At 56.1% G+C, this 21969-nt stretch overlaps 1 protein-coding gene across 1 annotated transcript in view; it reads right to left on the bottom strand.

The window, feature by feature from the left end:
* DNAH1 (dynein axonemal heavy chain 1) overlaps nucleotides 1-21969 on the bottom strand; it is a 76264-nt gene that overhangs the window by 24327 nt on the left and 29968 nt on the right. The window contains exons 13-41 of the mRNA XM_043587516.1: nucleotides 21356-21549; nucleotides 21035-21260; nucleotides 20420-20539; nucleotides 20039-20121; nucleotides 18763-18904; nucleotides 18125-18280; nucleotides 17543-17741; nucleotides 17210-17463; nucleotides 16491-16703; nucleotides 14831-14995; nucleotides 14000-14121; nucleotides 13794-13899; nucleotides 13141-13320; nucleotides 12353-12493; nucleotides 11561-11724; nucleotides 11258-11371; nucleotides 10312-10500; nucleotides 9913-10018; nucleotides 9088-9201; nucleotides 8522-8671; nucleotides 6816-6902; nucleotides 6520-6706; nucleotides 4112-4203; nucleotides 3763-3917; nucleotides 2471-2648; nucleotides 1473-1667; nucleotides 1264-1383; nucleotides 836-994; nucleotides 543-650 (exon numbers count right to left, since the gene is read on the bottom strand). Of these exons, the coding sequence (XP_043443451.1) occupies nucleotides 543-650; nucleotides 836-994; nucleotides 1264-1383; nucleotides 1473-1667; nucleotides 2471-2648; nucleotides 3763-3917; nucleotides 4112-4203; nucleotides 6520-6706; nucleotides 6816-6902; nucleotides 8522-8671; nucleotides 9088-9201; nucleotides 9913-10018; nucleotides 10312-10500; nucleotides 11258-11371; nucleotides 11561-11724; nucleotides 12353-12493; nucleotides 13141-13320; nucleotides 13794-13899; nucleotides 14000-14121; nucleotides 14831-14995; nucleotides 16491-16703; nucleotides 17210-17463; nucleotides 17543-17741; nucleotides 18125-18280; nucleotides 18763-18904; nucleotides 20039-20121; nucleotides 20420-20539; nucleotides 21035-21260; nucleotides 21356-21549 (4419 nt within the window). The remainder of the gene's footprint in view (nucleotides 1-542; nucleotides 651-835; nucleotides 995-1263; nucleotides 1384-1472; nucleotides 1668-2470; nucleotides 2649-3762; nucleotides 3918-4111; nucleotides 4204-6519; nucleotides 6707-6815; nucleotides 6903-8521; nucleotides 8672-9087; nucleotides 9202-9912; nucleotides 10019-10311; nucleotides 10501-11257; nucleotides 11372-11560; nucleotides 11725-12352; nucleotides 12494-13140; nucleotides 13321-13793; nucleotides 13900-13999; nucleotides 14122-14830; nucleotides 14996-16490; nucleotides 16704-17209; nucleotides 17464-17542; nucleotides 17742-18124; nucleotides 18281-18762; nucleotides 18905-20038; nucleotides 20122-20419; nucleotides 20540-21034; nucleotides 21261-21355; nucleotides 21550-21969) is intronic.

The following is a 21969-nucleotide window of genomic DNA, read 5'->3' as shown; positions in this document are numbered from 1 at the left end:
GGCCATCTCCGCAAACGCCTCTCTGCCCCCTCTTCCTCCTGGGTTAGGATTCTGATCATAGAAGCAGAGTAGGCTCACAGAGCCCTCGCTGGCCGATAGAATGAATGGGACACCAAAGTAGGCCTTGAGGGCTTGCTGCCCTGCCCTTAGGGTGCCCAGCCCCTAGGAAAATGGGACTTTTTAGTAGAATTGAGGTGAACATCCCTGGACTCGGCATCAACACGGAGGAGTCAATGCATATGGTTGGTAGGGGAGGAACTCTAGGAACAGCTCCCAGTCCCAGGTTCAAGTCCAGCTCTGTCACCCACTGGCTGGGGATGACTGTTCTGAGCCTCAATTTCCTTGTCTGGAAAATGGGCACGATAATAGGTATACTGTGGATCTGTGAGGATACATGAGATAATGCAAATAACCGCCACCTGAGACCTGTGGCCATCAACATGGCCTCCTCTCTGTAGTCAGGATTCACCGAGAAGTTTAGCCACCACCCAGTGGGGCGCCTCCCGTCCTGTCCTGTCCCCTCGGCACAGGCCTGCATTCACCTTCTTGCCTTCCTCATCTTCATCCTCATCATCCTTAGTGCTGCTGATCCCGGCATCCTCCAGCCTATAATCGAAAACCAGCCCCTCCTCTGGGAAGGGCATGGTCAGCTTCGAGGGACCAGAGGAAAACCAGGCTGTGAGGCCCAGGAATTTGTGTGGCTACTTGTCCCTGGGGGCCCGAGTCCCATGGATGGTCCCAGAACACCTGGCATTCAGCACACACATTCTGGACTTGGGAGCCCAGCCTGGCGGGGGGTGGGGGGGTGGGGGGGGTGGGCACTGCTGCCTCTCACTTTTTCTATCTTCATCTTGATCCTGAGCCAGTGGCTGAAGTTGATGCGGCTGGCACTGTCCCCTGTGGCACCCACACTCCAGATCAGGGAGAAGATGAACCAGGGCTCAATCAGCTCTGGGATGCGACTCAGCTTTTCTGGGGATATTTTCTTGAGGCCCTGGGGATAGTGGGAACAGTATCAGGCCAAGGCAAGAATAGTACTGAGTAGCCCTAGGAGGCAGAGGTTGGGGGCATCCTTTGGCCTCTGCTGCATAGTTTGGTGTCTCTGCAGCACACCTGATGGGGTGATCCCGTGACCCATGTGAGCCGATCTGAATCTCTCTTCCAGGAAGCTGGGCGTGGGGTTCAGGGCCCTCTGGTACTCGGGCAAGGAGAGCAGGGGGCATAAAGGAGAAGGCACCCAGCCCCACTTGCTCAGAGCCATACCTCTTTAGGCAGAAAGGGCTTGAAGAAGCAGTCCAGCAGCTTGAGGAGACTCATGATCAGGTTGCTGTTGGTTGAGGCGATCACCTCCTTTACCGAGTTCCGGATGAAAGTTATGGACCCCTATAGGGGATGAGCACCCGGCTCTTGTGGCTGGCGGCCACAGCACCTGGCTGCCCCACCTGGGCCAGGCACACTGTGGACTTGCTTACCTCCAGGAAGCCAACAAAGAGGGCCTTGAACTGTTCCTTATAGGGCTTGAATAAGTCAGGGAGTCTCCTTAGCCAGCACTCGACAAAGGGCATGAGCCCCAGGATGCTGGGCTCCAGGTACACCATACCACAGCGGGACACTGTGGCTGGGGAGGCCACTGCCAGGTCCTGCACCTCGAACATCATGGTCATTACCTGGCAGGACATGAACTGTATGAGTGGGCCAGTCACCAGCTCCTAGGGCCACAGAGCCATGGGGAGGGGTTGCCCATCCTGCAACTGTAGGCAGGCCATGGGGAGGGATGTGCACCAGGAGCAGTGCTGGGGTGGAAGGGATGCAGAAACCCCTTGGTCTTCAGCTGATAAAATATCCCTCCCTGGAGTCTTGAGGAGAACAAAAGTCAGGAGATTCCTGATTACTCTCTGGCCAGTATAGTGGACTGGGGCATATTGGGGTCCCTGGAGCCATAGAGAAATCTGATGGGAGCTGCCTGCTATGCTCCAGAATCTCTGGGTGTTCTCAGAAGGGCTCAAGAGATCAGCTCAGTGTGGATACCATGAACTGCTCTTACACCCAGGTGATACCTCCTCTTCTGAGAACTGCACCTCACACACCAGGCAGGTGTCCCTACAGCCAGGTCTGGACCACCTGTCTCCCATATGACTGTCATATTGCTAAGATGCCTGACTCAGACTGGGCTGACATGGCTGCAAGGGGGCCTGGGAGGCACAAGGCAGAGCCTTGTGGGTGGTCATCCTGGACCTAGGCCCAGAGCATCACAGACTGTGGGTCTGCAGATAGGCAGCTCTGAGCAGCTGCACAAGACGTGGCCAAATATGGGAGCTTGGGATGGAGAGGGACACCAAAAGGTTGTGGGGATGGGCTGAGGTGCAGCTGTGGTCCTGAGATGGAGGGGGATGAGGATGGCCAGCATGCTGTGGCCATCAGGTCCACCCAGAGGCAGAGGAGAGCCAGGGAAATGGACAGGTAGACATACCTCTGTGAGCTTGATGATCTCCCCAGAGCTAAGGCACAGCTTCTTGTTGTCATCCAGCACCGTGTTCATGTTCTCTATCCAGACAGCATCCACCGGCCCATCGAACATGTACCACTTCTTGTTGGTATCAGAGGCGATGGCCCCCGCCCGGATGAGGGAGGAGAAAATCCCATCTGTCCTGCAGTTACCAGGAGGAGAGGGCTGTAGGTGCCCAGAAACAGGGCAGCAAGCACAGCTGACTCCCAGAGACATCTGGCTGCTCGGCTGGGGTATTTTTCCCTTCAATATCTTCATTCATTGAAAAACTATAATGGGGGAAATGGGACTTTTTGGTAAAACATGGGGTTATAAAAATGTGTGCTTATATTCCTTCTCTGCTGAGTCTCCATTAAAAAGAGGATAAAAAGGTGATATCCTGGGGAAAAGAAAGGAAACGGGGGAGGAGGCAACAGCAGAAATGGAGGTCCACAGAGTTCTGGGACATGGAAAGAGAAGGATAAGAGGTCAATGACCTAGCAGAAAAAGCAAGGGATGGGTCACGAGATGTATCCAGTTCCTGCCACAGAACCCAAGAAGGCTCAGGTTTCAAAGGCCCCAAATGCCAGGGAAACTGGTGGGTAGGGGAACATGTTTTTGGTCTGATCCCCAGGCCCCCCACCTACCCATGCAGGGGCCTAGAGTGGGTATAGCTGAGACCCTTCACCAGAAATGTGGGAGCAGGCCAGACTCACATTTAGAAAGACAAGTGACTGCCCCTCTCTGGGCCCCAGAACACTGGAGCCAAGCAAAAGTCCCCAGCAGAGACTGGAAACTTATTGAGAGAAACAGAATCCCCCCAGAGAAGAGCCTCCCACATGCTGACATTTGGACGGTGTCCACTTAGTTGCCCTCTCCAGCTCAAGGCACTTTCCCTGACATGCATGTGTCTGCCAGGGCATGGAGGCCCTGAGAGGAATCGCCAACCCTCTGGGGTCACGACACCAGGCAACATTTACTGAAAACTTGGTATGTGCCATGCTGTCCAAACATCTTCTTTATGTCAAGGTCATTTTCTATGGCAATCATGGTGCCATTATTATCCCTACTTTGCAGACGACAGCACCAAGACCCAGGGAGTGAGGAAGGTCACTCAGCAAGGAAGTGCAGTGGTGAATAGGGTTCCAGGCACTTGGGCTCCAGAGCCTGAGCTCCTGACCTCCCACTGGGCTAGGGTGGGGAGGGGGACGCATGGCTCACAGCCTCCAGAAGCCTAGGCACAGGGTGATAACTGCAGAGGGATTGGGACCACTCACCACTCATGGGTGAGCAGGTCAAATTCTCCATACAGCTGGCCCATCGTGATGGACTTGGGGTTAAGCACGTAGTAATTGACAGCCTCGTACACACCACCGCTGATGGATGGCTGCCCTTTCAGCAATGTCATGGCGGCTGCCAAGACTCTGTAACACTGGGGAGGGAGCCACCCAAGAGTGAGCCTCCTTGTTCCCCAGAGAACAGGGCTGGAGTGGGTTGCAGATCACAGGGGCAGGAGGGGTAGTCTAGAAGCCACAGAGGTACAAATGGGGGCCAAGACCCCACTGAGCCCCACCACCCTCAGGCCCACTGTCTGGGTGCTGGATCGCCTGGCTTGGCTCCACTTACATTACTCTTGCCAGAGCCTGTGGGCCCGACCAGCATGAGGCCGTGCCGTACCACCGTGGTCTCGTAGAGCTGGATGCACTTGGTCAGGAAGCCTGGAGGGACATGCAAATGGAACCCAGGGGGCAGAGCATGGGCTTGGGTCCTGGCCCTGCCACTAGCTCTCTGTTTGACCTCAGGTGGGTCACCCTGAGCCTCAGTTTCCTCATCTATAAAATGCGGCTGACAATAGTGCCTACTTCAAAGGAGGGGGCAGGTGAAGCCCTGAGCACAGAGCCTGGCACAGAGTAGGGACTCTCTGCTAATGGCCAGCCATGATTGCCACTGTGACCATCAGTCCCTAACATCCATTGGTCAGGTGTCCAGCTGGCACAGGCCCCAGAAGCAATGTCAGCTCCTGCCGAAAGCACTGCCCTGAGTAAATGGTGGCCAATACGTGGCAAAATCCCAGGGACAAAACCTGAGAGTCAGTCAGGAGCTTTGACTGACCAAGACCAGAGCTGTAGGGATAGCTGCCAGTGGTGGGCAGAGGGCCAGACCCACAGGTAGAGAATGAGCATATCACTTTGGCCCAAGAGCGGCTTGGGGAGTGGCAGGGAGCTATGGTGCCACATGCCTAGGGGTCCCTGTTAATGAGACATGGTCTACTCATTCAGTGATGGCTAAGCTGAGCCAAAGCCATGAGCAAGAGATTTTGAGGCTTCATTCAACAAGCCTGCTGGGACCTGGTGGGCGGGAAGGGGCATCAGAGCTGCATGTGGAATGAACAGTGGAAGGCATGGGGGACAGGCCTTGCAGCATGAGCACATCAGGCCCCAGAGAGGGCCCCATGTAGCCAGGGTGGCCAGAACAGCCAGGTGTGACTTCCTGGGGAAGCACCCCCCTTCTTCACAAAGGACAGACAGGGAGGGTCTAGGAGGAGAGGAAAGGTCAGCCGGGCTAGGGGATGGTGGGACCAGAGCTCGAGCTGCATGACTGTGCAGCGGCTGCATTGAGACCCCCACCTTCTATTGGGAAAGAGGGTTGGGGCGAGAGGGAGACTGATGAGGGCATCCCATAGAGTTCTTCCAACTGTGTGGTGGTTTTTGTGACAATCCAGTTCAAGAAAAGCCCAAATGCTCCTTAGTCCAACAACAACAGGGCTGTGTTCCATGAGGAGTATGAGCAAGTCCTGAAGAAGGGAGTGAGTGACATGCTTTGCTCCAAAAGAGGGGAGTTGGGGTGGGGGTGAAGTGGGGTGGTGGGTGTGGGAAGGCCACAGCTCACCATTTCCCCAGTGATTCCCACCCCAGGCAGGTGAAGACAGAGCAGAGGAGAGCTCCTGTCAGGGAGGAACAGGGCCCAAGAGGAGCCCAAGTGCTGTGACTAGTCCCCACGTGGAGAGAGGGACCACAGCAAGACGTCTGGGGGAGACAACAGGATTTGCTTCCCCAATGTAAAATAACCAGCAAAATATACATTGGTCTCTGCCCCGGGGTCCTGAGGCAGAGCTCCTCAAACCATTATAAATAGGATGCTAGGAGAATCTTCTTTTCTAATACTTAGCCTTTGATCCTGGTTCCTGACACAGAGCTCCTAAAACCTTTGTCATTTCCTGAGTGCTAGAAATGTCTTTTGTTCTAATGAGGCACCTCTTGGTGGTGGGCTCCTGGAAGGGGGCTGGTCACCAGAAAGACCAAACCATGGTTAGATGCCTAGAACTTTCAGGCTCACTCCCCTATTCTCCAGAGAAGGGAGAGGGGCTGGAAGTGGAGAATAATTGATAATAATTAAAATTTTATCATGCCTACATGATGAAGACTCGATAAAAATCCCTACAGCATGGGGTTTAGAGAGCTTTCTAGTAGGCGAACACATCCATGTTCTGGGAGGGTGGTTCACCCCCAACTCCAAGGGGGCAGACCTCACCCTATGTATCTCTTCATCTGGCTATTTGTCTGTATCCTTGCTCATATCCTTTATTATATAATAAGTAGTAAACTTGTTTCCCTGAGTTCTGTGAGCTGTTCTAGTGAATGGTCAAACCTAAGGAGGGGGTCATGGAACTTCTGATTTGTGGCCAAGCTGGAGAAAATTTGTGGGTAACCTGGAGGCTCACCACTTGTGACTACTTGGGACTTGGGACTCTGATTAGTGTCAGAACTGAATTGAATTGTGGGACAGCCAGCTGGTGCTAAAGAATTGGGAAACTTGCACATCTGGTATCAGAAGCATGATTGGGACAGAGGACATTTTCCTAGACATCTATTACCTGAAGCTTCTAGTGGAGACAAGGCTGGGGCAGGGACTGCTGGCAGTCCCCAGCCTGTGGCACTCTTGGCCTAAGGCAGTATTGCCCTGTCTCTGCGCCCCTGCCCTGGAACCCCGGGATGGCCACCCCAGCACTGTGAGGGCAGGGGCCAGGGGCTCACCATCCACATCCTTGAGGTTGCTCTTCTCACAGACCTGGCGAATGGCCTTGTCCAGGATGCCATAGTCAGTCTCCTCCTCCTTGATGGTGGGGAACAGGTCTGATACGATCCCAGAGAAGAGCTTGAGGTCCTCCTGCAGGAACTTGGGCACGTTCACATCTCGGATAGCCCGGAGGCATATCAGCTCCTGCAGCAGAGGCCAGTGGGGCCTTCAGGGGACGCAGGTGGGTTGTGCCTCTGGCCCCTCTTGAGTCATCCTGGAGGCCCGCCTGGGCCTGCTGCTGGATGGAGCTCACCTCATTCATGCTGGGGTTTTCTCGCTTGAGGTTGCCAGCAGCCGAGATCACTGTCTTCACAGCTCTCATCCCAAAGTCATAGTGATCCTGTCACCACCACACAGGAGGAAGGGTGGGTGGGCATTGTCCCTTTGGGGGCTTCTGCCTGGAACACTCTGTCTCCCACCTGGTACCTGGCCCTCACCCAGCTGGAAGCTACAATGTCACTTCTCCCGACAGCTATCTGTGGTTGCCCACATGCCCCAGCCTGAGCCAGGTGCCCTCGTTTGCACTCCTCTGGAACCTTCTATTTACCATCCCAGCAGCCCTCTCCCTTCACAAGTTTACTTATTCTGCATCCCCTGCTCAACTCTTGGCCCCCGAGGATGAGGACTCTGACCCAGGCAGAGTCCTGCAGTCCCAGCACTGCACCAGGGGCAGAGAGGAAAAAAATGTAAAAGGAGTTCCCATTAGTGCCACAATAGGGTTGGCCCTGAGGGCCTTTGAGCTTCCTTCAAACATTATCTCTTAAGTCTCTCTGGACCCACCCTTTCAGCCACACGACCAGGACCCACCGGGAAGACCAAGGCTTTTCTCTTTGCTACTTACTGGTTCTGTTTCTCTCCATTATATGGCAGGTATGTTGGAAATAGTTAAATTTATCTTTTTTTTTAATGCTTATTTTTGAGAGTATGAGAGAGCATGAGCAGGGGAGAAGCAGAGAGAGAGGAAGACACAGAATCTGAAGCAGGCTCGAGGCTCTGAACTGTCAGCACAGAGCCCGATTCGGGGCTCGAACCTATGAACTGCGAGATCATGACCTGAGCCGAAGTCGGACGCTTAACCGACTGAGCCACCCAGGTGCCCCTTAAATTTATCATTTTTGTCTATGAGGCCAGACCATGAGAGCTACATCTGGACCTGACCCATGGACCAGCGCACTTCCCAGAAGTCTCAGACTTGGAGCAGGATGAAGAGACTGGGCTACACTTTGAGTCACTGGCACTTGAGAAGGGTTGACTGCCTTTCCAGAACCACGTGGGTACAGTGAGTCTGACGGGAGGGCAGCATCTTTGGAAGTGGACGGTTACAAAGAAGGTGTGTAGGGGTTCTGGCTCCCGGGCCGCACTGTGGCGGGCAGCTGCTGCTTTTCCTGGGAACAGACTGCATCTCCTCCAGCACGTGGGTTTTGGGGGGCACCCCTGGCCAAAGGCCACACGTCTTCCCCCTGGCCACAGTGACCAGGGGGTGTTCATGCATGAGCAGATCACCCAGAAGGGGCCCATTAGGATGACACCAGGGACTTTTTCTACAACTCTTAAGAAAGAGAAACTAAGCAGGCAGCATGTAAGCCCAGAGCTTGGCTCATCTCTGCCACTGCAAAGGGGGAGCCTGCCTGAGAAGGGAGCCAAACGGGAAAGCTTACCCACCAGTGCTGGTGTCCGCACTGGTGTCCGCTGCAGCTGTCCCAGAAGCTGGGCTCAGCATGCCGAATGGATGGCCCATGGTGTGGGGCTTGGGGGGAAGCGGGGCTCCCGTAAGACCCAGTGTACTTGTTCCTCAGCCTTGGGTTGTGTGGCCCTTGGTTTCCTAATGTTTGGCCCTCCCTTGCATCTGAACTAGCCCTCAGCTGAGAAGTGGGGATGTAATTCCCATCCTATGGGGCTCACCGGGAGCAGATGGCAGCTCTGACACCCTGGAACCTGGTTGGGGCAGGGCCTCCTCACCTGGGAGCTGAGCTGCTCGGAAGACAGCTTGAAGGTGGTTGTGATCTTCTTGGCCAGCACACTGGCCTCGTTGAAGCCAAAGGAGTAGAGGGAGATCTCCGCGATCATGGCATAATCCGGGACCATCATGGCCACAGGCCGGAAGAGCGCCTGGGGCACGGAGTGCACACGTGAACGGAGAAGCAGGCCTCCCCTCCCAGACCACAACTCACTCTCTGGACTGCCTGGTTCTCAGAAGGCAGCCTCACTACCCTCCTGCCTCACTGATGCTTGGATTCCCCTCTGCATCTTGCCTGCCATAGCTGAGGTGTATCCTCCCCTGTTACTGGACCACTCTACTCATTAGAAATCGGTCCTTCGTATTGACCTGAACCTGCCCCCTGACTTTTCCCAAACCTGAGGACGAGCCCGGGGTCTCCTCTCCATGGCTGGGGGGTGGGTCTCAGGACACTGGGCAGGAGGGTTGCCACGGGGGTCATCATCCCTGATGGCACCTCTGAGGCCACAGCTGCAGGGCTTTCCAGTACCCTGAGAAGTCACTAGGTCTGCCCTATGCCCAAACTCGCCTTCAGGTTATCAGGAAGCTCAGTGCGACCAGCATATCCTGGGTTCATGGTGATAAACACAGCACAGGATGGAACGAGTGGGATCTCGACACCTTCAAACATGAAGCGTTCCACCTACATGGGGGGAGGGGAGGGGTTGACTCACCTGCCTCCTCTCTGGATGGACCCCTTGTTCCCTGTGGATGCCCTGTCCCAGCTATAGCTGCTCAGCCCAGGAGAGAGGATTGGCTCCTCAGGATCTGACCTAAGACCTCTGGTCCCGGTAGCTACCAGTGGCCTCCCAGGTCCCGGCTCCCTGAGGTCTTCACATATCTCCTGCTACCCACACCCTACCCCCAGTTCCTGACACTGGTTCTCCTAGACTTGGGCAAGCTCAGCTCTGACTAGGACCCAGCACCCTACTGGGGTGGGGTTGGGCACCTGCCAGCCTCCCAGTTCTTGTCTCCAGGAGGAGAACTCTGGCCACTCTGAATGAGGCTAGAGAAGGGACAAATGGCTGGGGCTTTCCATAAGGGTCAGGATGTCCATAAGGGACCCCTTCCTCCACCACAGCCGGCCTGAAAGTTACACCTGGAGTGGGGCGAGGGCGTGGGCTCTCTGACTGGCTACAAAAGCCCCTCAGGGACAGTTCCACAAGGGGGAGTGGGACTGCCCAGTCCCCTGTGAGATGAGACAGGCTGGGCTCAGGGCAGGCCTGAGTGCCTGGCTTTTGATGCCGCCGGTATGAGGAGCCACGTGGCAGCGTGGGCATGCTGGGGATAGTTGAAGTGATGCGGTGGTAACTTGAGGGAGGCATGGGGTGGTGGTGGAACCCCGGATGCTCACACGCTGTTGCTGAGCCTTCTGGATGGTGGTGATCTGCTGGGCTACCACAGATAGCACCTCAATATCAATGCGATTGAACTCATCAAAGCAGGCCCAGGCCCCAGCACTGAATGAGGTAAGAACAATGGGGGGATATGAGCTCAGAGCTCACTTGACATCTCCAAAGCCCCCTGTGACTCTGCTGAGAGGAAGCTTACAATGATCATCTCTGCCAGCTTGGACATATTCCCCACGCCCACCACCTCAGCCCAGTGCCCATTAGGGACTGAGTCTTTGACTGCTATTATTCCATCCTGTCCCCTCCTCCACCCTGTGATGCTCCTGGGAGTCTCAGGCAGTGTCCCTGGGAGAGGTCAGCCTTCCTGCCCTGTCCTGGACCAACCTCATGCCCAGCCTCACCTGGCCAGGCCCTTGAAGAACTTGCCCATGGCCATGAAGTCAAGCTGGTCAGAGCAGTTGAACACCACTGTCTGGATGGCCAAGGCCTTGCCCAGGTCTTTAGTGGTCTCAGTTTTCCCTGTGCCAGCTGGGCCAGCTGGGGCACCCCCAAACTTGAGGTGCAGGGCCCCGGTCAGAGTCAGGTAGCACCTGCAGGAGTGAGAGGAGGTAGGCATGGGCCACGCTCCTTCCTCAGGATTCCCAGAGACATAGGGAGAGAGAGCCTTCCTGTGCTGGGCCTCGTGGATAGTGGCTCTTGCTTCTCCCTCCTGTCAGGGCCCCACGTGTGCCCAGCCTTGGCTGCTGGGGTCAGGACTGGGGCCCTCGGCCACCTGCCCAGTGCTTCCCCCACTTGGCCCCATGACCCTGCAGAGCTTTGCTCAGGGACCTGCTGGGATGGCTGACCTCTGACCACACTTCACTTTCCTTCTTCAAAACCCAACTTGAAAATTCAACTGCTGCTAAGTACAAGTGGCCGGAGGAAATGACTGATTATTTTAGAAGAGAATTGTTCACTGTACAAAAGGGACAGGATCTTGTTTCTCTCAAGATCAATTTTTCTGGTACGTTGAAAGAAGGCTTTCACTGATGAAATTAGTAAAGCTCATCCGTTAGATGCTTACTGAGTGCCACATGTGTGGCTAAAAGCTTTAGACCTTGGCTGGCGAAATTCTCATAACCACCCTGAGGAAACTGCAGAGGAAACGGGGGCATGTAGGGTTGAGTCACCTGTTCAAGGTCCCTCAGCCTATGATGGGCAGAACTGGTTTTGAACCTGAAACCCCTGCTCCTAACCTTCCACTGTTTTGATGACTGATAGCACCTTGTGGTCCCCAAACTCTTAGGCCAGCCAGAGCTGGAGGGAGGCTCCCAGGGTAGAAGGGTACATGGGGAGGGGGATGCTCACCTATCGGTCAGGGGCGTGATCACAAGCCTCCCGCTGTTGCCTAGGTACTCATAGCCATAGATGAACTCGGCATTCACAGCCCGGATGTACAGGTTGTTATTCATCCAGTAGTACCTGGCATTTCAGGGAGATGGGTTCCCGGGTCATGGGGACCATGGGCCACTGGGTATGTGGCCAAGGCAAGGTGGGGAATGAGGGCATCAAGGCCCCCTGCCCAGCTTGTGCCAGGGCCTAATGTAGACTGCCTCTCCACCCTGCCCTGGCCCTGGATACGGCCGGGCCCAGGGGCCCCTGCATCCTCACCTCAGCTGTGAGATCCACTCAAAGTCGTTCACACTGACTATATTCTCCTGGATCAGCTTGCTCACCACATCCTTGGCGTGGACCTCAATGACAATTAGTGCTGATAGCACAGCTCGTTGCATGCGGGACAGCTTCCCCCGCACCAGGGCCACCAGGTCACTGAGCTGCAGGAGCGTGGGGAAACTGTCAGATATTGGCATGATCACACTGCAGGTAGGTTTCCCCTCCCTTGCACAGATGGTGGGCTTCTGCCAGGAATAATCTCTATTCTGGTGGCCTCTTATGGTCTAGGATGGGAAGGGGCACAGAACTAGGCAGGGAGAGGGCAGGCAGGACATTGGCCACCTGGGAAGTCTGGCAGGAGAGCAGATAAAAGCAGAGGCACATGCATGGCATCTGCCTCCCTGCAGCATACAGTGTCATGTGAGCCTCTGAGGGCCAGCTGGTGGAGCCTGGCAAGGGGCTTGAGGAAGGGGTGTGGTGAGGAGCCGGTGTACAGACTAAGGAGAGCCCTCGGCACAGTGCAAGAAGGCCCCAGGTGTGTGACTCTCTCACTGACCATCAGGAGAAGGGCACTTGCTTGGGCTCAGAACTCTCCTCAGACCTCCAGTCTCTCCCACCAGTGGCTGGTTCTGAGACACTCATCTCTGGAGGTGTCTGGCCTATTGCTCTTTAGATCTCACTCCAGGCCCCTTACAGGATCAATATAGGAAAACGTCCTCGAGGGACTGGGTTCTCCCAGGGTAAGGGGTGCACGGGGGGGCGGGGGGGGAGCAGATAGTGATCTCCCACCTGCTGAGCAAGCCGGGGGAACAGCTTGTTACTGAGATTACCGGCCTCCAGGGCCTCTGCCACCTCCATGGTCCAGTAGGTCTGGCATCCAGCGATGGTCACCTGGCCAGGCCAGTTTAGAACCCATTGGGTCCTGGGCATCTAGAAAGATAACATAGGCAGGGCTGACCCAGGCGGCTGTCAGCCCCAACCCTGCATCCTCTTGTTCGCTTCAACTTCATCTGTGCTTCTAGGCCCAAGTAGTTAATTCTGCCTCAGAAGCAGAGAAGCCATTAAGCTCTAGGCCTCCTGGCAGAGTCATTTGGGCAGAGTCATCATTTCCTCAGCAGAGGAGACCTTGCAGTTGAGGGGTGGGAGCCTAGGTTCAGGGAACACACAGTCCTGCGTTCAGATCCTGACTGTCACTTTCAAATCACATGCCTTTGGGCAGAGAACGGCTCTGAACTGACTCTATACGATAAGGCTTAACACCTAGGCGAGCTGCCGACCATGGACTGAGGGAGATAATATGCGGGAGGGCCCCAGCCAGGCCAGGCTCACAGTGAGTGCCTGAAACACAACCACAGTGGTTGGTTATTATCAGGGGCATGTCTCATTTTGGGAGCGTTTTCAGACTCCTCCTCCAGTAACCTCAAGGACTGCCTGCCCCCAGAGAGCCCCTGGCTCCTGCTCCTGCGAGCAGCAGTGGTCAAGGCAGAGCTTGAGGATGAGGCCGGCCGGCAGGCAGGCAGCCCCATGATGGAGCAGGGGGGCACAGAGGCTGTGTCGGCATGGGAGGCACTGCTCACTGTGGGGTAGGCCTTGATGGCCCTCTCGATGATGTCCCGCACGCTGGCCTTCATGCTGCGCTCCACCTCCCGCAGCCAGTCCTCCACGTTGCTGGATGGGTAGATGGAGAAGGACAGCTTTACCTCTTCACCCTCTGCTGAGTACATGTGTGTGATCTCCAGGTCCTCCTGAAACAGCAGCTGTGGGCAGGGGCGGGGCAAGAGAGGCCTTACCCACTGTGTGCCGGGTGGGCTGGCCCTGCCCCCTCCACCCACTCCCTCAACTGCATGTGTGCGGGATGGGCCTGCCTTGTCCCCAGCTGCGGCCCAGCCCACTTGGGGAAGGAGGCGGAGCCTGTGCTGTGTGTCCCCCTTTCGCACAGGCTTGTGTGACCTCCCTTGGAGACACAGATGAGATGAGGTGATTCAGGAGCCTCGGCTTCCTGGGTCTCTTGGCCCAGCCAGCACCTCAGTGTACTAGAGGGACAGAACTCCCCTGAGCTGGGGGTTCTACAGCTGCCCTTCCTCCCACAGGCCCCAGCTGTCTCCAAAGGCCAGGAATCGCACTCATCACCTCATTTCCTGCTAAAAGGATTTGGGGCCAGAGAAGAGCTGTCCTCCTTGGGAAGGTGCCCCAGAACTCCAAGGCCTGAGCCCCAGGCCCAGTTACCCACCCGGGCAATGTTCTCAAAACACTTGCGCAGATGGGGCTGCACGGCCGTGGGGTCCTTCGTCTGGGACAAAATCTCAAGTAATTCGTCATCTGACAGGAAGTAGAATCTGCCAGGGGAACAGGGTGAGGGAGCGGGTTAGGCAGCCTCTGTGCCCCAGCCTCGTGGGCAGATACTGCCTGAGTGGACACGGGCCAGGTGGTGCCCACCTGGGGAAGGCGCCCCGCTTGGTCTCCAAGTACTCGCTGAGGCCCTTCTGCACCATATCCAGCAGCTTGTTGCAGTCCCGCAGACTGTCCAGCAGCCTCTGGTCAGAGCACACGTTGATCACCTGCATGGCCCGGGCCAGAGAGAAAGTAGAAGCGAGCATGGTCAGAGGGCACCTGGGTGGCTCAGTCGGTTAAGCGTTCTACTTCGGCTCAGGTCATGGTCTCGTGGTTTGTGAGTTACAGCCCCATGTCCGGCGCTGTGCTGACAGCTCAGAGCCTGGAGCCTGCTTTGGATTCTGTGTCTCCTCTCTGCCCTCCCTGGCTCACACTCTGTCTCTATCTCTCAAAAATGAATAAATGTTTAAAAATTAAAAAAAAAAAAGTTAGCATGGTCAAACTGGGACACAGCAAGGTGGGCTCAGAGGGCATGCATGCTGGCCAGAGACCACCAATAGGAACTGGAAAGGAAAGAGGGCAGGAAAACGGCCCTGAGCCAGGGCCCACATTCATCACCCCTGTCAATCCACAGAAAAAAAGTCTATAGTCAAAAACATTAGGGTTAAACAAAGCCAAGGAGTTTGATTTGTTGCAGGACTTGTCAGAGACTTTAAAATGCTAATGTAGACTGCAAATCTGCAAGAAGAAAACCAACTGTTGTGTTTCTGAGGAGTATGTCTTGAGACTGGGGAGTCCAATCAGAGAGACACAGGACTTGGGATTTGTCCTTCAGTCTTACTTGTTCAGGGAGAGAAGAGACCAGGAGGCTCCCAACAATGTGACCAGGGCCCTCAGTGGTCCCAGCTGCCCCCTCCTATCCCCATGTGAGCTCGCCTCCCGGTTCTCGTAGGCATTCTTCATGATCTTCCTCCAGATCCGCTCCATTGTCTGGTAGCGCTTGCTCTCCACAGGCAACTGCCGATTGATGTCCTCAGAGTTGAAGATGGGCTCCAAGTAGAGCCAGGACCGTTGACAGTTCAGCCACTCCTCCAGCACCTCCTGGACAGGGCATGGACTGTCAGGGCCTGGGGTCTCAGTTGGGTCCTGTCCTCCATGACCAAGAGATTTCACCCCACCAGAATGCTCAGCAGACCACTGGACACCAGAGCCAGCATCCACAGGTGAATCTCTAGATGACACTGCCAGTCATGGGACCTCAGGGAACAAAGGTTGCACAGAGGCCCTCCCCTCCAGATAAAGTCAAAGTGCCCCACAGGACACCCAAGCCTCCAACAGGGGGGCCTTCTCTCTTCCCTACGAGAGAAACACACTCACACCAGTAAACCCTGAAGTAACAGAGGGAAGAGTCCAACACATGGAATGTCAGACCAGTCTCCTTTCCCAGAAGGACTTTTGGATTTATGACCCCAGGATTCTCTGAGGTGTCTTGAGACCTGAGCATGAGATCCATAAAATACTCTCTGAAACATGAGTCCAAGAGTAAGACACCTTCAAAACAAGCCACTTTCTACTTCTACCTCCAAATCCTTCTTTAAGGATTTATCTCTTTTCCTATCAGTGCAAATTCCTCCATTCATTCATTCATTCCTTTCCTCAAGAGACGTGTGTGTTTCAGCCATTCTGTGCTGGGCCTGTGCCACACCCATGTGAGAAACAGAGGAAGACAGGATATGGTCCTTGCACTAGAGGTGTCCATGGTCCATGAAACAGCTAGTTCTGCCTCTGAATCACCAAGGGCCCAGCAAGTGTGATGGGCTCTGTAAGAGCTACCAGGGGCCATATAACAGGTGGTTGTGGGGGAGTCAGTGAGGGCTGCCGGATGCTGAGCCTTGGAGGGGACGGCAGGAAGGGATGAAACTTCAGGTGGAGGGGACAGTGTGACCCAGGGAGACCCAGGGACAATGCCGACGAACTTGGGCATCTCTGAGTGATCCAAGGAGCACACGGACAAGACCTCCTCACTTGACTCCTGGCCTTCACTGGAGATTTCTGAACAGCTCCCAGGAAGGTCCCAGGTAAGGAACTGTAAGAATCATACCAGTAGGCCTAGCCCCAGGACAGTCCTCCAAGGCTCTGCAGACAGCTCTTGCCTTGGCCTTGAGAACCCCGGAGAGGGGCAGTCCCCAGTGCCCCCTCCCTCTGAGCCAGCTCCAAATGAAATGGAAATGGGAGGCTCAGGGCAGAGAAGAGAGGGCACTGAGGAGCCTCAGGGCCTTGTGGCATCCAGCCCAGAAAGTTTTGAGACTGAAGGTGCTAGCCCCAAGACCAGATGCCTCCCGAGCCTCTCCCCAGCCATAGTAGCAGACCAAACACTAGCCCTACCCTCACATCCTGAATTGCCTTCTCTGGCAGCTGAACCTCAGAGATGGACAGCCTCATACTAGTTGTTCTCTGAATGAGAGAAGCCTGTCAGAGCTCTAGGAGTAGGGCAAACCTGGGCAAGGCACTCTGCCGCTTCAAGTCCCACCCAGACGCCATAAAGGGCTGCCTCTGTGAGGGCTGGGAGGGGTGAGTGAGGACAGGGAGAGCCAACCTGGGTCAGCTTCAACTTGTTCTCCCAGGAGTTGATGCGCTGCTCGAAGGGCTTCTTGTAGGGTGAGAAGGACATGCTCTGGGTCATGACAATGTGGTCATCAAGCAGCTGTGAGGCCTCGTCTGGGCTCTTGAGGATGTAGGTCTCCGTCTCCTTGTAGGGCAGCACATTGAACAGGATGGTCGACCACTCCTTCTCCATCTTGTCCAGTGCCTGGGGTGGGGGGCGAGTCGAAGCTGGGTCCCAGGAAGGAGCTGGCCCACATGCCGCATGACCAGCACTGGGCAGGGAAGAGCAGGCTCTGTCCAGCCTTGATCGTGGCCCTCTGGTAAATATTCTCTGCTTGTCTGGTTAACAAATCCCCCATGGGCCCTAGTCCGAATTTAAGGCCAGCTGGTATGCACACACGTGCCGCATGTATTGGGAGGAAACTAAGAAGTTCTGGTCCCAGTTCTAGCCCTTACTGGCTATGTCACCCTGGACAGGTGCTGAACCTTTCTGAGCCTTAATTTACCCATCTGTTATCAGCTCTTTCCTGGGCCAAGAAGTATTCGAGAGGAGTAAATGAGTAATAACAACGCACCAAGCACTTTATGTACATGATTGCTCACCAAATAGAATGCACCTCAACCCCTGAGCCTAGTGAATGACCCCAGGGATGGGGCCCAGTACTGTCAAACTCCTGTGCCTTCAGGCAGGGCCTGCTGGTGGCCACCCACCTGCTCAATGGCGTATTCCTTGCCAGCCACCTCTGCCACCTTGCTGATGCTCTCGATGTGGTCCTGCAGGTTCATCTCGAGGCAGCGGGCGAAGGTCAGGTTGGCCTTGGGCCTGACATTAATCTTGATCTCATTGGACAGCACCTCCCAGTGCCGGTTCCGCATGCCAGGGTTGCGTAGCCCCTGGATCAGTGGGATGTATGGCTTGAACTCCTCGATGCGGGCCCTGATGTCTAAGGCCACTTCCTGGCAGGCTGCCAGGCAGAACAGGCAGGTGTGACAAACAGCCAGCACAGGCAGGGAAAGAGGGGACAGGCCGGCTTGGCTGCCTACCTGGGATGTCCTTGAACTGCTTCACGCACTTGTGCATGGTCTTAAAGGACTCGATGACATTCTTCTCCAGCTGCTCAGAGTCGATGGCTGACAGGGGGTCATTCATCCAGCTCTCAGACCAGCGCAGCCAGTCAGAGGCTGTGGTCCAGAGATCCAGGAAGGGCTGGAACTCCTTCACCATCCTGGAGAGCTTGTCGTACTACAGGGGCAGACGAACCAAGGCTGTCTTGGGGTGCTTCCCGGTCTCTGTCCAAACTTGGGCCAGGTCCCCTCCCCCTCCTTACTCCTAGCTGCTGTCCCTGATCCTGTCCCCATGAGCCTTGGCCTGGCCTCCCCTCTTCCTGATGCGCACAGGTTCTGGGCTCTGAGTGGCTCAGCAAAACCTCCTGCCTGGTTCCAACTGTCCCCTTGCCCTGAGGGCCAGGGCTGAGCTATTCCCTCTCTGCAACCTGCTCAGCCCCACCCCCCAAATGTCAGGGCCCTGCCACCCAGGGCCCAGCTGGGTTCAGATACGGCCACAGACGCTGTGGGCTCTTCCTTGAGCCCTGGGGGCTGCTGGCTGGAGTGCCACAGGAGTCCTACATTGGTGATGGGCAAGCCGAAGATGCGCTCGCGGTTGTTGTACAGCATCGCTAGCTGCTGGCAATCCTTCAGCTGCTTTTTGACCCGCCGCACCTCGTTGGCAATCTCGTGTGCTCGTGCAATCTCCACATGTGTGGTGAAGCCAGCTACCACCAGCTGTGGGCCGAGGAGCTGGGGTCAGAGGCCTCTGGGGCCCCAACCATGTGCATGCGTCCCCCCCAACACACACACACAGAGGTCCGAAGTTCCTAGGCGTCAACACTTCCCAGTTCTGGGGGCACTTTCTTCTCCTGGAGTGAACAGCTTCCTGGCCCATCACAGGCAGGCTAACCGCCCCAGGGTAACACGGCAAGGTCAGAGGGAGACCCAGAACCCTGAACACTGTGCCCATTGCCGCCCGGGGCTCAGAGGACACAACAGAAGAGCTGGGGCTCTTTGCAACCTTGAATTCTCTGGACCTTGCTGCCTAAGCACCCATCCAGCCTTTCAGTTCATTCTTTCAGCCGTTCTTTCATCCACCCACCAGTTCATCCACAAAACATTGCCATAGCCCCTCCTGCATACATAAAGCCAGGCCTGGGCCCGGAGCACATGTGCGGTGGGGAGCGAGTCCTAGAAGACCCCTCAACTGGCCCCACCTGCAGCCCTTCCAGCTTCTCCTGGAAGTTGTTCTGATCCATGATCTGGATTTTGCGGAACTTCTCCTCATCTTCTATATGCTGCTGCTGCACCACCTCTATCTGCCCAAGGATCTTAGAAGGCCAGTTGCTGGCAGCCCATCTGGATGGTGCAGGGATGGAGATGGGGGGGAAGGTCACAGCTGAAATCATAGGGTGACCAGGCCAGACAGGGACACCCAGGGTTAAGGGGAGAATGGGGGAATCCAGGCAGCCGCTGGAGCCAGCCAGGGCCAGGCAGCCAGGAAGTAGAAGTGAGCTGGAGGCAGCCATTGCCACCATCAGGGTTGGGGGCAGGCCTGCCTGGCAGGGGAGGCAGTCCCTGCCCTGTGACTGTGGTCTGGGAGCTATGCTCAGCATCCAGGGAGATGCAGGTCCAAGGTGCCCAGTGCAGTGATGGGGCAAGAGGGAGAATGGGGCTGGAAACGAGAGAGGCGATGCTGAGTTTCCCTCTTACATTCTAGGGTCTGGAGGGGCCTTACCTCCCATGAGACAAAGCAACAGTCTTTAGTCTCTATTTCCTTGGTGACCAACCAGGGCCACCAGGCTAACTTCCTTCATATCAGACCAATTCCCTTTGCCTGGCTGATGTGGGGGCCCTGTAGGATTCGAGGATTCTGCCTAAATCTGGCCTAGCAATGCTGACCTTGCGGGAAGCCCACCCTGGGCACCAGGATGCCCTGGAGGGTTGATGCTTGGGGCTCTTGGCAGGGTTCCCAGGAGATAGTGCCAACCTTTCCCAGGCCCTGACATTCTGAAGGCACCCCCAGTCTGTGAGGCAGGGCAGACAAGGGGTTTCTGGGAGTAAAACTCCAACCTAAAGCCATCTCCCACAAGGCTCTTGAGTTGGGTGGAGACAAGCATTCCTCCCCAGGGACTGACCACCGGTCTGACTTTGTCTTCACTCAGTGCTCCCAAGGATCCCAAAGGGTCCCTACCACAAACAAGGGGATCCTAGGCCCATGTGAACATGTGTGTGTCAGGCTGACAATGGTATAGAGAATGGAGACAGGGTGAGGGGGCAGCAGGGTCCCTAGGCCAAGAGGCTCAAATGATTTCCTTCTGCCCCATTGGCCACCTGGCCCTGGCCCTGGCCCATGTGGAGCCATGGTCTCTGACAACTTGGCAGGCATTTCTGGTATAACCACACAGCCTGTGGCCTCAGGGATATTTGAGAGCCATGCGTCTCCACACCTCTTTCCCTACCCTCTGGGATGGGAGCCAAGCTCCCACTCACTTGTCATTGAAGTCTTCTGTGCTGAGGTTGTAAAGGAATTCATCCATGACCTGGTAGTCGTCCATGACCTTCACAATCCGCTCCTGCATGGACAGGTGGTAATGAGAACTGCGTGTGTGGGACCCCAAAGTGGTCAAGTGCTAAAGAAAGGCTGCTCTCTTCCAGAGAGGCGAGGCCTGGAGTTGGGGAGCCCCAACCCAGTCCCCAACCCATACCTTCTGTCTGGCCTCCCAGACAGCATGGCTCTGAATGTCCACCATGCATCCAGCCTCATAACCCTCCAAACCTCCATCTTCTGGGTCTACCTCACCTCTGGCCTCCCGGCTCCTGATCTCCGAGCTCCCAGACACCAGCCTCTGGTCCCTCCTACACAGGCCTCACCTCTAGCCCCACCAGCTTCTCAGGGATGCCCTTCATCCACTCGCGAAGCTCAGCTAGCTCCTCGATGCTGTTGGGCTTCTCATAGATCTTGCGGCTGATGCTGCGAAACTCCTCACAGACCTGGCGGTGAGAGGAGTGGCTAGGGAGGCCATGCACCCTCCCTGGCCATTCCTGGGGCCTGCTCCTCCTTCCTGGACCCCCGTGTCTCCCAACAGGTAACTGCCGCCACCCCGCCATACCCTGCAGCTGACTCGCTGGGGAGCCAAGGTCCCCCCCCCCCCCAGCCTCCTGTGTCCAGTGAACACATGCATGGGACTCCTGAGGCCTGCACTTGCATGCCCTCAGTTCCCTGAAATGGCCCGTCTTTGGGAGGGGTTCCCAGGTCTTTCCAGGTCTATGGAGAGAGCTAATAGTACCCATTCCCTGAGACCTTCCATATGGGATGCCTCCCCACAGACAGGGTCAAGGCAGGGTGACTTCCAGATCCTCCCATCAGCCTGGGCATCTGCAGACACCCTGGCCCTGCCTAGGGACACCTTGTTCCTGGGAGCTCACCCTGTATGCAAGAGTGCATGTGCTGTTGCAGTCACCAGGGCCAGGTGGCTGGGCACTTACATTATCCACCTCCTTGTGCAGGTTCTTGGCCAGGATGTCCAACATGGAAGTGGCCAAGGCCTTGCGCTTCTTGGACAGGCTCTGCTTGACATTGTCAACGTTGACGTAGAAGGGCCCAATGACGATACTGCTGGGCAGCGAGCTGTCCAGGATCTCTTTCTCCCGCAGGTGGGTAAGCACCACTTCCCGTACCTCCTCGGCTGATGGGCACTGTGTCTGGTAGGCCCTGTGGACAGTGGGCACACACGAGGGGCAGAGGGTGGTAAGTGGGTGGCCCGGTGTCACACCGACACACAGACACCCTCAGATGCATACACGTACTTGAGGAAGGTGGTAATGTCATTGTTATTCAGCTCCAGATATTTTTGGTATTCCCTGGCATAGGCCTGCAGTGGGATCATGGCCTTGCGCACAGCATTGGCAATGACGGCCCGCAGCTCCTCCACCAGTGGCTCGTGGAGCCCCACGGACTCCAGCAGGGGGTCGCCGCTGATAAAGATGTCCTCCATCACCAGCTGTGGAGCCAAAGGCAGGGGGTGAGCCATGGGGCAGGCAGGTGGGCAGAGGGATTGGAGATGAGACCCGAAGCCAGAATGGGCAGCAGTGCAGCCAATCACAGACAGCGTGGTGGGGGTCAGGGAAAGGGTTTGCTGTGGTGTCTCTGAGAGCAGGCTGTGGACTAATATAGGGCTGGAAGCCTCATGAGCCCGACCAAAGGGTAGCGTCTTCCTCTACCTGGGCCTGACTCGGTCCAGTGCCCAGGAAAGGAGCAGACAGGGCCACCAGGTCACCAATGGCTTTGGCTAACCAGCAGGGGAGACAAGAGGGGGCCGAAGTTCCAGAAGCTCTTGGGCCCGGAGCAGTGGGATGTACATAGGTGTGGTGATGAGTAGGGACTTCTGACAAGGGGTCCTGCCTGTGGAGGTCAGTCTGCA

This window comes from Prionailurus bengalensis, chromosome A2 (assembly GCF_016509475.1).
Source record: "Prionailurus bengalensis isolate Pbe53 chromosome A2, Fcat_Pben_1.1_paternal_pri, whole genome shotgun sequence".
Taxonomy (NCBI): Eukaryota; Metazoa; Chordata; class Mammalia; order Carnivora; family Felidae; genus Prionailurus; species Prionailurus bengalensis.
Note: the sequence above shows the minus strand (reverse complement) of the source record. Positions and strands in the feature narration are given on the sequence as shown.